General features: G+C 62.2%; 1 protein-coding gene across 4 annotated transcripts in view; it reads right to left on the bottom strand.

The window, feature by feature from the left end:
* The window catches only part of ARNT2 (aryl hydrocarbon receptor nuclear translocator 2), a 172190-nt gene that overhangs the window by 108201 nt on the left and 51230 nt on the right, over positions 1-12759 (bottom strand). For all 4 annotated transcript variants that reach the window (XM_012752049.3, XM_012752028.2, XM_012752035.2 and 1 more), the window contains exons 2-3: positions 11494-11608; positions 7349-7396 (exon numbers count right to left, since the gene is read on the bottom strand). In XM_012752049.3, the coding sequence (XP_012607503.2) occupies positions 7349-7396; positions 11494-11606 (161 nt within the window). In that variant the 5' untranslated portion in view covers positions 11607-11608. The remainder of the gene's footprint in view (positions 1-7348; positions 7397-11493; positions 11609-12759) is intronic.

Genomic DNA, 12759 nt, shown 5'->3' with positions numbered 1-12759 from the left:
CTGCGCTGGCCTCTGGGGAGCAGCAGATGGGGGAGACTGAGGCTGAGACCAGCAGGGAGGGTCCTGACCCGGGCAGCCCTCCCGCCCCCAGCGGACCCCGGGCAGCTCACTGGGACGGGGAGACGCCAGCCCAGCGCAGACGCTCTTGCCCCCAGCAGCCTGCCTGGGCCGGGCGTGCACGCCTTGCTCTCCAGGAGGTCGAATGCGGAGGGCCCAGGCCGGGCGTGTCAACCGAGGGGCAAAGGAAGCCAGGCGGGCACCGGGCCACCCATGGACATGCCTGCACGAGGCAGCTCCGGCGCCCCACACGGCCACCCTGGAGGACGGACCTTCCTCCCCTGCACCTGTACCGCCTGGAGCCGGCGTTCCAACTCCTGGGCACGGCCGAGGGACCCCCGCCAGGCCCCACCGCCGCCCCTCCCCGCTCCAACACGCTCCACGCCACAAGAAGGCTCGGCACACACCGGATGCCTCTTTTTCCCTCGGAGCTGCCCGTGGCCGGTGCTCAGGCAGCCGCTTCCCAGCCCCGTCCCCTCCCCCGGCCGCCCGGCACCTCGCTCTCGGGGCGCTAACAGCCTCATCCGGCCCCTTCGCTCCAGCCCCTTCTCCTGATACCTCTCAAAATGCAAACCCAGCCTGTCCCTCAAATTCCTCCCGATGCCCCCAGACCTGCAGAGCCACGTCCCGCCCTGCAGCCGGGCTGGCCACCTGGGACGCCGGCCCAGGCAGGGCAGAGCTCGCTCGCCCTGGCGCTGTTTTCCGCCCCGCCGCCCCCGCGCTGCACAGACCACCTTGCTTCACGGACGTCAGGGTCAAAAGCTCTGTGAGGTTCCTGAACAGAGAGCTAACGCCACGTTGCCGCGGTGCTGGGTACACCCGGGTCCTGAGACAGGGAGCAGACGCCGACAATACCGGGAAAACTGCTCACACGCTGACTGAGTCGCTGCCTGGTCCAGGGCACGCTCCGGCCACTTCACACCTCGTGAAGCAAGAGGGCAAGAGTCACCAGCAGACAGCCAGAATGACCGAGAGGGGCCAGTCACCCAGCAACAGGGATTGATACGAGAGTGACAGGCGCTCAAGTGCACACACTTTCATTTGGAAGCTCTCATGGCAGCTCGGGGAGGGAAAATTGCATGTTTCGAGCTCAGAAGGACGTGTCTCGAGCTCCGTGCCTGTGGGCCAAGGCCACCCAGCCTCCTGGGGTTCGGGCTGCAGGGGTGAGGCGTGCACTTGGCGTGCGTGACCTGCGTGAGCCCCACGTGTGTGTCCGGGGCTGGGCAGCATCAAAGAAAGTATCTCCCACACTCGGGGAGGAGGGCCCTACGCGTGCAGGAGACAGGTGTGGACGGCCCCGCAGTGATGATGGCTGGGGACCCGGGCAGAGCTGTCAGCTGCACAGACACCTCCGCTGGGCTGGGAGGACCCCGAGCGTGGCCCCGGGACGCAGCTGTGGAAACCGAGGCACAGAAGGCAGAGGTGCAGCTCAGTGTGTGCCAACCTGGTTTCTTTACCAACCCCGGTCCAGACGGGACCTCCTCGGCCTAACCCGGTCCGGGAGGTGTAAGCCTCTTGATCAAAACACAGAGAAGGAGAATTCCGCAAAATTTCGGCAAAGATCTGCAGGCAGCGGCTGGGTCACCCATGCCGGAGGGTCTCCCGTCTCCCGTGGGAGGGAACCAAAGACCCAGCATGAGCAGACTGGACCAGACAGCCCACATGGGGGACTGCCCTGTCCCCACAGACTTGGGGCAGGTGGGGGACACTGCGGGTCGGGGAGGCGCCGTGTGCTGGGTGCTGGGGACGGGAGCCAGATGCACAGAGAGCTCTCGGGCCGGCAGGGGCAGCAGAGTGGACAGGTGCCGGCACAGTTCCCGGGGGGGGGGGTCCCTTGCACCCCCCAGGCCAGTAGAGGATGCCGAGAGAGTGTGTGACGGGGAGCTCCCCAGCAACAGCCCCAGGGACCCTGAGATGCCGGAAGCCCCTGTGCAGGCCTGGCTGAGCGGAGCCCCGCAGTAAACAGACCTAAGCACCTCCTGTGGCCGCTCTGGTCACACCAAGGTGACCAGCTGTGAGCCCCTAAAGGCAGCAGGTGGACCCACGTAGGAACCACCGGAGACGGCACCTGGTCTAGCGCCAGCCAGGCCACCCACGCTGCCACGGTCCTACTCCAAGGATCCAGCACTGGAAGCAGCACTCCATTCCCCGCAGCTCCCTGCCGGCTGCCCGGCCACACGGGAAGGTCACACGGGGCCACCTGCACAGCAGCCGTGCTGCGGACGGCCCGCGGCCACATTCCCCTGCGGTGCCTCAGCCTCTCGCGACCCGGCAACCAGGCCGCCGGTTGCCACAACAAACCTGCCCGAAGCCAGCGAGATGCTGCTCTCCGCACCTGGACCAGTGTCACCGAGCAGCTGCGCCCCCCAGGGCATGTGGCTCGGGGACTGGCCTCACTCGGGGCAAGGCTCGCGCTCAATTCCTCTGATGGTATCGGGGCGGGAAGACGGGTCACCAGGGGTTTCTTCCCTCTTCAGAGTGCACAGCGATAACCTCTGCGCTTGAGCAATCCACCGAGCCGTGCGAGGCCCAGGGACTGACGGGCTTTCCGCAATTCCTGCGATTCCTGACTCCGGGAAGGGCCTCGGCTCTTCCCCTGCAAGAGAAGCGTCACCCCCTGCTCCCCGTGCTGTGGCTTCTCTCTGGGACTGACCCTCCCGGGTGGGGTCGGGGCTGGGGGAAGAGACCCTCGCAGAGGCACCTGCCACCTGGCTGTCCGCAGTAGCTGGGGGGGCCGTCCAGACCAGGGGTGGCTGCCGAGGGGTCTGCACGCGGGGCTCTGCGGCTGTCGGCAGCGCTGGTGCGTGGCGGGAACAGACCGGCTCTGCCCCACGCCTGACGCCCAGGACAGAAGACTGGATCTCGCCGGGCATTCAGGGGACGTGGCCAGCCCTCCCGGGCAGCACAGCAGGGGCCGTGAGAGCCGTGAAGGCCGGAGGAAAGCCAGTCCGGCCCCGAGGGCAGAAGGGCCGCTCTGCGCCCTGCTCGTCTGCCCTCTTGGGCTACAAGTCCCCTCCTGCGAAGCGCACCTGTCTGTCTCTGCCACCCTCAAGGGTTTCCACCACTGTCACCACTGGCTGCCCACACAGACACCAGCACCCTGCACCAGCACCCTGCGCCAGCACCCTGCGCCAGCACCCTGCACCCAGCACCCTGCACCAGCACCCTGCGCCAGCACCCTGCACCCAGCACCCTGCACCCAGCACCCTGCACCAGCACCCAGCACCCTGCACCCAGCACCCTGCACCAGCACCCTGCACCCAGCACCCTGCACCAGCACCCTGCACCCAGCACCCAGCACCCTGCACTCAGCACCCTGCACCCAGCACCAGCACCCTGTACTCAGCACCCTGCACCAGCACCCTGTGCCAGCACCCTGCACCCAGCACCCTGCACTAGCACCCTAAACTAGCACCCTGCACTAGCACCCTGAACTAGCACCCTGCACTAGCACCCTGCACCCAGCACTAGCAACCTGTACCCAGCACTCTGTACCCAGCACCCTGCACCAGCACCCTGCGCTAGCACCCTGCACCCAGCACCCTGCACTAGCACCCTGCACCCAGCACCCTGCACTAGCACCCTGCACCCAGCACTCTGTACCTAGCACCCTGCGCCAGCACCCTGCGCTAGCACCCTGCACCCAGCACCCTGCACCAGCACCCAACACCCAGCACCCTGTACCTAACACCCTGCACTAGCACCCTGCACCCAGCACCCTGCACCAGCACCCTGCACCCAGCACCCTGTACCCTGCACCAGCACTGTGCACCCTGCACCCAGCACCCAACATCCAGCACTCTGCACCCTGCACCCAGCGGCTGGGTGGGGGCCCAGACCCCTCCCGTCTCCCCACCGCCTCTTCTCCCATGACCTCAGCCGCTGTTCCCATGCTGACAGCCGCCGGTTATCTGACCACAGCTTCCTACTTCTCCAGCCTTCTCGGACTCCCGCACGGTCGGGACTGTTCTTCGACCACGTTCCCACTCCCACCCTCCAGCCTCCTCCGTCTTCCTCTCGCTCTACCAACTCTCACCCTTCCTGGTGCCCGGCCGCCTGTTCCCTGTGCGGCTGGACCCCCGGCTCAGCCCGTTCGACGACCCTCTCGTTAATACCTTAGCCTCCGCGGCCCGACCCCCATTGCACCTGCCCTCGCCGCCAGCCCTGGGTCGGGAAGAAACTGCTTTCTGCTGTGTCCAGCCACAGCCGGGGAAAACTGGGCATCAATGCAGATGGGGCCACCTCACATCTGTGGCCCGAGATTTGAATGGCATCGAAGGCTTCACAGCGCTGCCTTCTGTGAGCCTCCTCTGAACTCAACCCGGGGCACCCAAGCTCCCCTCCCCAGCTCACCCTTGCACACCAGGCCCCATTTCCTGCTCAGCAAGAGGGGAGCCGCGAGAATTAACCCCGTAACTCCCGGCTCACCCACTGGCCTCTCACTCGGCAACACTGCGCCTCCTTCCCTCTGCCTCGGGGCAGACCGGTCCTCCCAGTGGTCCGGACCCATCCCTCCCTCCCCAGCCTCCCTCTCCAGCCTCCCTGCCCCAGCCTCCTTCCCCAGCCACTCTGCCCCGGCCTCCCTCCCCAGCCTCCCTCCTGAATCCTCCGGATCTCTGGTCACCCTCACGCTTCCCCTCCTCGCACAGACGTGCTCAGGGTCTTTCTGTCCTTAAAAAGCACCCCCTTCCTGAGCCCCGAGTGCCCCTCCCTTTGTGGCCCACATGCACACCGCTCAGAGAGTTGCCCCCCGATCGATCTCCACTCCCTCACCTCCCAGCCAGTGCTCAGCCGCACCCCCCAGGTCCCCGACACTTTGCGTGGAAGGGAGGAACCGTCTAAAGTCAGCAGAGCCAGGTTCTGCATGCCACGGTCCCCAAAGACGCACGGGAGAGACAGCTGGGGGGAGCAGGCCTGAGCATTTCTGGCCCTGGAAGGCAGCATCCTGGAGAGTGTGTGTGCGTGTGCAGGTGCACGTGTGTACATGCATGTATGTATGTGTGTGCATGTATGTGCACAGTTGCACGTGTGTGCATGTGTGCATGTACGTGTGTGCCCTGTGCATATATGCGCATGTGTGTGCATGTATGCGCGTGTGTGCATGTGTGTGTGTATGCCTGAGTGCCTGAGGTCGGGCAGCAGGGGCAGCTTCACGCCTACTCCCTGGCTCCATGTGAGGCCTGCCGTGACGGGCCTGGCCGTGGCAAGGCAGGAACCACACCCAGCTGGCTACGATTCAGCTCCTATGTGACTATGACCGTATCTCCCCAGTAAAACACTGAGACGGGGGCTCTTGATGGGCAGCACATTTGAATGTGGAGCCCCCACAAGAAAAGCTGGGAGAGCTGACTGCACAGACGCCGGGGGACAGAAATCCTGGCGCAGCACCTGCCTGGACTTTGAGTCAACGCACACCTGGGCTCCGGCTCCAGCACGGCCCCCGTCTCCTCCAGGCCCTCACCTGGGGGGGCCTCTCTGGCCGGCTGTGAGCAGAGGAGCAGACGTGGGAGCGGCCCCAGGGCCTGCCCTGCCAGCCCTGCACGGGGACGGTCTGAAGCAGCCCCACCCCTCCCCTGGACAGCGGCTGCGGCCACCGCAAAGTGGGGGCTGGGCGTGGACGCAGGCGTCTCCCCAGCCCGATGCACCCACGGGCCGTCCACGGCGGCCCCTCCTACTCCGAGCATCAGGCGGGCTCGGGCCCTGCACGCTCAGCCCCGCCAGTGACCGCGTGTCGGAAGCGCATCACTCGTGTATTCGATGGGGAGGGAGAGACGTGGTCCACGGGAGCCCAGGTTTGAGCCTGGGCTGCACAAACGCTGGCCCGATGGCAGGCTCGAGAGACGGGAGCAGAGTCTGGGGCTCCTGTTTCTCGGCGGCCGGCCCCACTCGACCAGCTCCTCCCACCCTGTGCGTTACTTCACCACCCACACCGACCTTCGTGCCAAGCTGACGTCACCCTCCTCTCCCTCCTCTCCCTCCTCTCCCTGTTCCCGGACCCAGGAAGGCCTTTCCTAGGCTCACGTGCCACGGAAGGGGACTCGGGCACAGAGAGTCAAAGTCCTTGTTCCCTCGCACAGGGAGGCCGTGTACAGAGAGAGCAGAGGGGACGGGACATTCATGTCCTCCTGTCCCGGGCTGTCTGCACAGAGGCAAAACAACACAGGCTGTCGTTGTTGACACTCGAGTCTTATTTGGGTCGGAAACGCCAAAGTCGGTAACCGTCAAAACGTCTCCCCCAAAGCTGAAGGTGGAGGATGGGATGGGATGGAGGGAAAACTTCTCGGGGCGGAAGCATCTAGAAGGACAGCACGTTTACTTGGACCCGGAGACCCTGGCAGGGCCCGGCGGGAGAGTGCGTTTCCTGCACAACCACACCGCGGCCGTAAAAGGTGCCACGGCCAAAGCCAGCTGCCTCGAGGACACGCACACGGCAGTGGGCCCCGGGCTCCACACACATGCTGTTCCCCTAAACTCTGTTCCAAAGCCGCGCAGGCCGTCGGTCCAAGCCGTGGGCCACGGACATGGTAGAAAAGCGGCCTGTTTCCAGGTGCAGCCCCCAGCAAGACCCAGGAGGGCGGGGGCCCGGCTGGCAGCGGGGTGCCGGGGCAGGGGACAGACGGGAATCCTTCTAGGATCCGCGGAGTGATCTGTGCCTTCCCTCAGCCCTGCGGAACTTCCCACCGCACCTCACACCAAGTGAAACCACAACAGCAAGAGTTCGGGGCTGGGCCTGCCTTACCCAACACGTGTGTAACATACATGACACCCCGGCGCCCGGGACCCGGCGCCCTGTCTGCACGGTGGTCTGCACTCAGGACGCCACGCAGAGCACAGTCAGCGGTGCTGCCGTGTGGGACACAAGGGACGCTGCTCTTAGCAGCTAAACCAGGTCTGCACCCGGCCTGCAGGACAAGACCACCCAGGGCCCTCACACCTCCTTTACTTTCCACGGTGGGAACAAGGGACTTGCCCCGGTGGTTTTTTCTAGACCTGAACCCTGGGGCTGCCTCTTAGAAAGGAATCCGTTGACATTGGCAGTCCCTGTCTCACTTAGGAAGCAGAGCTATGAACTTGCTGCTTAACGCCTGGTCACCCCGGCCGGGGGGTGGCAGGTGGCTGACACCCGGCTGACACCCGGCCACGTGTGGCCACAGAGCGCGGGACCGGCGAGAAGGTCGGACTGTGGGCAACGGCTTCTCCAGTGACGACGGGCACCGCGCCCCGGGCATCTCAGCGAGGCGAGTGCCGGCCACTGGCTTCTCCAGATCTAAGGAGAATGAAACAGACTCACCTTGAAAATTTGCTGGGGCCCTCGCCGTCCTCGTCATCGAAGTCCATCCTGCAAAGTGGAGATCACAGGTGAGCATCCAGGTAGGCGGAACGTTCTAGCCGGCCAGGGCGCGGCTGCTGGGGCCCAGGGAGGTCTATCCGGCCGTTGGCGGTGCTGCCGGCAAAACGGCCACGGTCCCCGGACAGGCTGGAGACAGGGCGAGGCAGAGGGACGGGCCCTGGGTGTGAGCCCACCCGAGACCTGGCTGGAACGGCTACGCACCCGCCAGTCCCGCCAGCACCCGCCCGCCCTCCGCTTTGGCGCTCGGCTGCGGGCGGCCGGCTCAGCCGGGCCTGGAAGGCCGGGTGTTCTAGTCTCCCCCGAGACACCTGCACCCCTCCACCTCACCCATTCCACACTGAGACTTTCTTTCTCTTTCACTTTATTTTATGTTATGGTAACAGACTAAAAAAATTCCAGGGGCCGGGCGCAGTGGCTCACGCCTGTAATCCTAACACTCTGGGAGGCCGAGGCGGGAGGATCGCTCAAGGGCAGGAGTTTGAGACCAGCCTGAGCAAGAGCCAGACTCCCTCCCATGCCCCGTCTCTACTAAAAGTAGAAAGAAATTAGCTGGAAAACTAAAAATATATAGAAAATTAGCAGGGCACAGTGCGCATGCCTGTAGTCCCAGCTACTCGGGAGGCTGAAGCAGGAGGATCACTTGAGCCCAGGAGATGGAGGTTGCTGTGAGCTAGGCTGACGCCACGGCACTCACTCTAGCCTGGACAACACAGTGAGACTCTGTCTCAAAAAGACAAAAGACCCCAGCTACAGACCCAGAGCTGCCGGCCTCACGGGTGGTCCCCCCACCCCGGGCTCTAAGAGCAGGGCCTCCGTGGCTGAGGGTGACCCGGGGCAGGCGCAGGACAGCCAGGCCACCGGGAAGCAGCCAGCTGCCGTGGGCGGGCCGACCTTGCACAAACACCCTGGAGAAGCCGCTACGGAGAAAGACCCTGTTCTCCAGGCTCCGGGGGACTCGAACAGGGCGGAGAAGGAAAGGGGTATTTTCTTCTTGAAATTAGTATTTTTTTTTTTTTTTGGTCTGTTTTCGCTTTTTTTTCTGTGTGGTGAAGCCACAGCTCCAATCTGGGCAGGATTTTGTTCAGAATGACCTGAGAGGACCCCACCAGCTTGGTGTCCGTCCCCGGCTCTCCGGAGCGAGGGCTGCACTGAGAATACGAGACCACAGGGAGTGGGTGGCTGGAAAGATGGCAGGAAGAGCGACAGAAACACCTGTGCGGGGACGGTGGGGGAGAAAGGCAGGTGCCAGGTGGAAGACCACACACCCACGGGGAAGGACAGACACCTGCCCGTGCAATGCAGTTGGAAAACCGGGCGCCAGGCAGCGCATGGGAGCTGAATGCAAAGCCACCAGCACCTGCGTGATCACTGAGCCATCACCGTACCTTTCCCCAAAGCCACACCTGGGAGAGAACCACGGAACACCCGGGAATCTGGTTGGCCCGGCGTTCCGCGGAGCCACAGCGCCACCCAGTGGCCATCCCGGGGAGCGCGGCTCGGCTGCCCACAAGAAAGTTACTGAGCAGCTCGTGCAAAAACAACTCGGCGGAGTTCAGAAAAAGCAGCACTGTAAAAATTCCAAAAAACTCGTGCTCTTCACGTGGGGCAGAGACGTGCAGTTGAAGTCCCTTTTGCTCCAGCTGATGCGAGTGTGACCTGTCCCCGCAGACCGCTGTTTACCAGGCAGCTCTCCCTCCTCAGCCTGCATGGCCTCTGGGGTGTGTGTGACCACCCTCCCCGGCCCCCCGGGACTGGGGACTCCGGGGACAGGGACCCGGGACGTCAGAGCTACACGGGGAGAGCCCCAGGCAGACCAGGACGCTGGTCCCCCTGGTTCTCTTTCCACCCCGTTCTTTCCCCAGCCCCCATGGAGCAGACGAAGGGGGTCTCGGCCCTGTGCTCAGGGGTCCCGCTCTGGCCGGGGCATGAGAGGGGGATGGCCCCGCTCCGGCCACCAACGGAACATGGGAACCAGGACCTGTCTGGGAAAAATCAAGGACCTGGAAACCGCCTTCCCCCGTGTGTGTGTGTGTGATCGCATGCATGTGCGAACACACATCTGTAGCGGTCAGATCTAGTGACTCAGAAGAGCAGGCAGTGGGCGTGAACCTAGGAGGTAAATCAGGGCACAGACTTGTTCAAATTCTCAGGGTGACTCGACCGACCCCCAAATGGTTTCACTGGCTCATCAGCACCAAAAATCGACATGACTCGCAGGGACACGGAGGGGCTTCAGAGCCACACTTGCCTAGACACCGCTGTGGTCTCTTCAGCCACGTCAAGTCCCCCGTCTAAACGGGACGACCCTGCCGGGCGCGGTGGCTCTCACCTGTAATCCCAGCTCTCTGGGAGGCCGAGGCGGGAGAATCGCTCAAGGTCAGGAGTTCGAAACCAGCCTGAGCAAGAGGGAGACCTCATCTCTACTATAAATAGAAATTAATTGGCCAACTAATATATATAGAAAACATTAGCCAGGCATGGTGGCGCATGCCTGTAGTCCCAGCTACTTGGAAGGCTGAGGCAGGAGGATCGCTCGAGCCCAGGAGTTGGAGGTTGCTGTGAGCTAGGCTGACGCCACGGCACTCTAGCCTGGGTGACAGAGTGACACTCTGTCTCAGAAAAAAATAACATATAATAAAAAATAAAATAAAATAAAATAAAATAAAATAAAAAAATAAAATAAAATAATAAAATAAAATAAACAGGATGACCCTACACCTGCCTCTTCCTTCTGCTATAAAGGTCTCGGTGGACCGTCCTGCTGTGCGTCTTCCGTGTGTCTATCACACTGCAGCATCTGGAGGATAAACAAGATCAAAACACGACTTCTGGGTCCTGCTGTGTCCGCTTTAGGGACCTCGGCACAGGGAGCGATGACTCAGGAGTCTCTCGGAGTCGGCTGAACGCGCCTCGAGCTCCCGTCGACGAGCCCGGGCACTGCAGCGGCACGAAGCCTCGACGGGCATTTCTGAACTTGAACTTGAACTTGGCGAACCTCCTCCCGGCAGGGACTGCGCAGTAACGAGGCACCGTCGAGCGGGACTCCCCCGACAGAATCACTCACGCTCTCGGGAACACCATGGCGGGGCCCGCGCCTGGGCCGAGGCGCACTCGCCGCCACTCTCCCTGTCACGGGCACGGTGGCCTCCTGCTCCCCTCTGAGAAAGTGGGACAGTGGGCCAGTTCTACCGTGTCTCCCCGAAAAGGCAGGGTCTTATGTTTATTTTTCCTCAAGAAGACACCCTAGGGCTTATTTTCAGGGGGTGTGTTATGTGTTTTAAGTACGGTACAACAATCTATATTTATTCAAATAGAGTGAAGTCGTCTTCTTCTGGGACATCATCCTCACTCTCCAGACCCCGAATCCCATCCTGAATGTCTTGCGACTCTGTTTCCTTTAGAACCAGCGGCCCCGATCTCTCCTGTGGAGCCACAGAGCTCTCACGGGCGGATGGGAAGGGCTGCTCGTGTTCTTTCCCTCTCCGCGACGACACGCACGGGTTGTGCAGACGCTGCGCAGCCACGCCTGTCACTAGGGCTGATTTTCGGGGTAGGGCTTATATTGCGCACATGCTTAGACATCCCGCTAGGGCTCATTTTACGGGTAGGTCGAATTTTGGGGGAAACATGGTACTAGCAGAGCGGCACACAGAGACGCCAGGCCTTCAGGCTCCAGGCGCTTCTTTTGTAAGGAATTCCCACCCACCACCCAGGACAGCATGAAGGGCGGGTGGCTCCAGGGTGGGCCCTCCACAGCCCACAGGGCCTGCAGCCCACTCAGCAGTGCTGCGGATCTGGCTGGACCTCAGGGTTAGGGTGGGCCAGCCAGGCCCAGCAGGATCACAAAGCACATTCTCGCCACAAGGACAAGCAAACAGAAGTCCCCAGCTGGGTGCCGAGGCCCGAAGGCACTTAGACGTGAATCATGTGCATAGTTAGGAATCTTGCAAAACCCAAACAGGATGCAAACTGCTGAGCTTTCATTCTGCAGGAGGGGGAGAGACCGACCATGTTTTCCCAACAGGTCAGGAGCAGTTGCTCAACACTGAACGGGCCCAGTTCCCGGAAACGCTGGGGCTGCTTACCCGGAACGCCGCTTGCCTCCTCGGGCGGGCACGGCCCCCGCCATCCTCACCTGTCCTGTGGCCGCCATGGGGGCGACGGGCAATGCCACCGATCCAGGTATGTCTGAAGCCATTTCTGGAAGGCAGCAAAGAGGAGAGGTTTTGTCAATGCCAGCAGAACCCAGCAACAGGCAAAGAAAGCCGCCCTGCGGTCCCTGGGAGAAGGGCCCCGGGACCTGGGTCCCACAGGCCACTCTGCCCACCACCAGCCGTGCGGCTCAGGTGAGCCCTTCCTCTCTCCCTGGGCTCTCTCCTCTGAAGGGGGCGTCTCTGGGCACCGCTCCCATGTTGACTGCTTGGAACAGTGGCTTAAAGAGTCAGCACGTCTTAGCAGCTCCCATGAGGGACTCCCATCTCCCGGCCACCTGGAAGCAGGTACGATGTCCGGGGACCCAGGCAGCACAGCCAGAGCCTGGGGGAAGGACCGCCACTGGCACCAGCTACTAGTAACCCGGATGGGTCAAGTTCAAGGGCAGCCCTGCTGATGTTCTGCCCCCGTACTGAACATCGTGCTGGAACAGAAAGGCTGGGCCCCACCCTGGCTCTAGACCCAGACCCCCTGCAAGCTGGAGCTGGGCCCTTCTGTTCACAGCGAGGTCAGCGAGGTCTGGGGGCACCAAAAGCATCTCCTCGGGCTTTGCCATGCCAGGAGGAGGCGTCCTGGTGCTCCAAAGCCAGGCCTTTCCAGGAAAAAATGTTAATTAAAAAAAACAAGCAGGCCTGGCACTCGGGGGCCAGACTACCTTTCCTGCACATCGTGGCCAAGGTACATCGTTTCTCACACGCCAGAGGCTTTGGAAGCTTGTTAAGGCCAAGTTTAGCGTCCCTGATTTCAAAGAAGCCACTCTGTTAAAGAGTTTCTTCTTCCCATTTTCTGGGAGGTTCTGAAACTCAGGCAGTTTTTTTTTTGTTCAGACCATCCCACTGCACGAAAACTATTCCGGATTCTGCGTGTTGTTCTTGGGAAGGACTTCCGCGGTGTCAGCTTTTGCTAGCCCGGCCTCACCTGGGGCAGAAGGGAGCAACAGGCTAAGAAGCAAATTTCAAACAGACAGTTCGGGGAAAACACGGGAGACCGGCGTGTCCTGCGGCAGCTGACCGGCAGTCACGTCCAAAAACAGCGTCGTTCGGTAAACACACTCGAAGGTCAACGTGGACTATCCCACTCAAGGCTCTCGAAGAAGGATTTTACAATACTAACAAACAAAACCTTCATTTAGCCGCTCT

This window comes from Microcebus murinus, chromosome 7 (assembly GCF_040939455.1).
Source record: "Microcebus murinus isolate Inina chromosome 7, M.murinus_Inina_mat1.0, whole genome shotgun sequence".
NCBI classification, from domain to species: Eukaryota; Metazoa; Chordata; class Mammalia; order Primates; family Cheirogaleidae; genus Microcebus; species Microcebus murinus.
The sequence above is the reverse complement of the archived record's forward strand: the minus strand, read 5'-3'. Positions and strand labels throughout refer to the sequence as shown.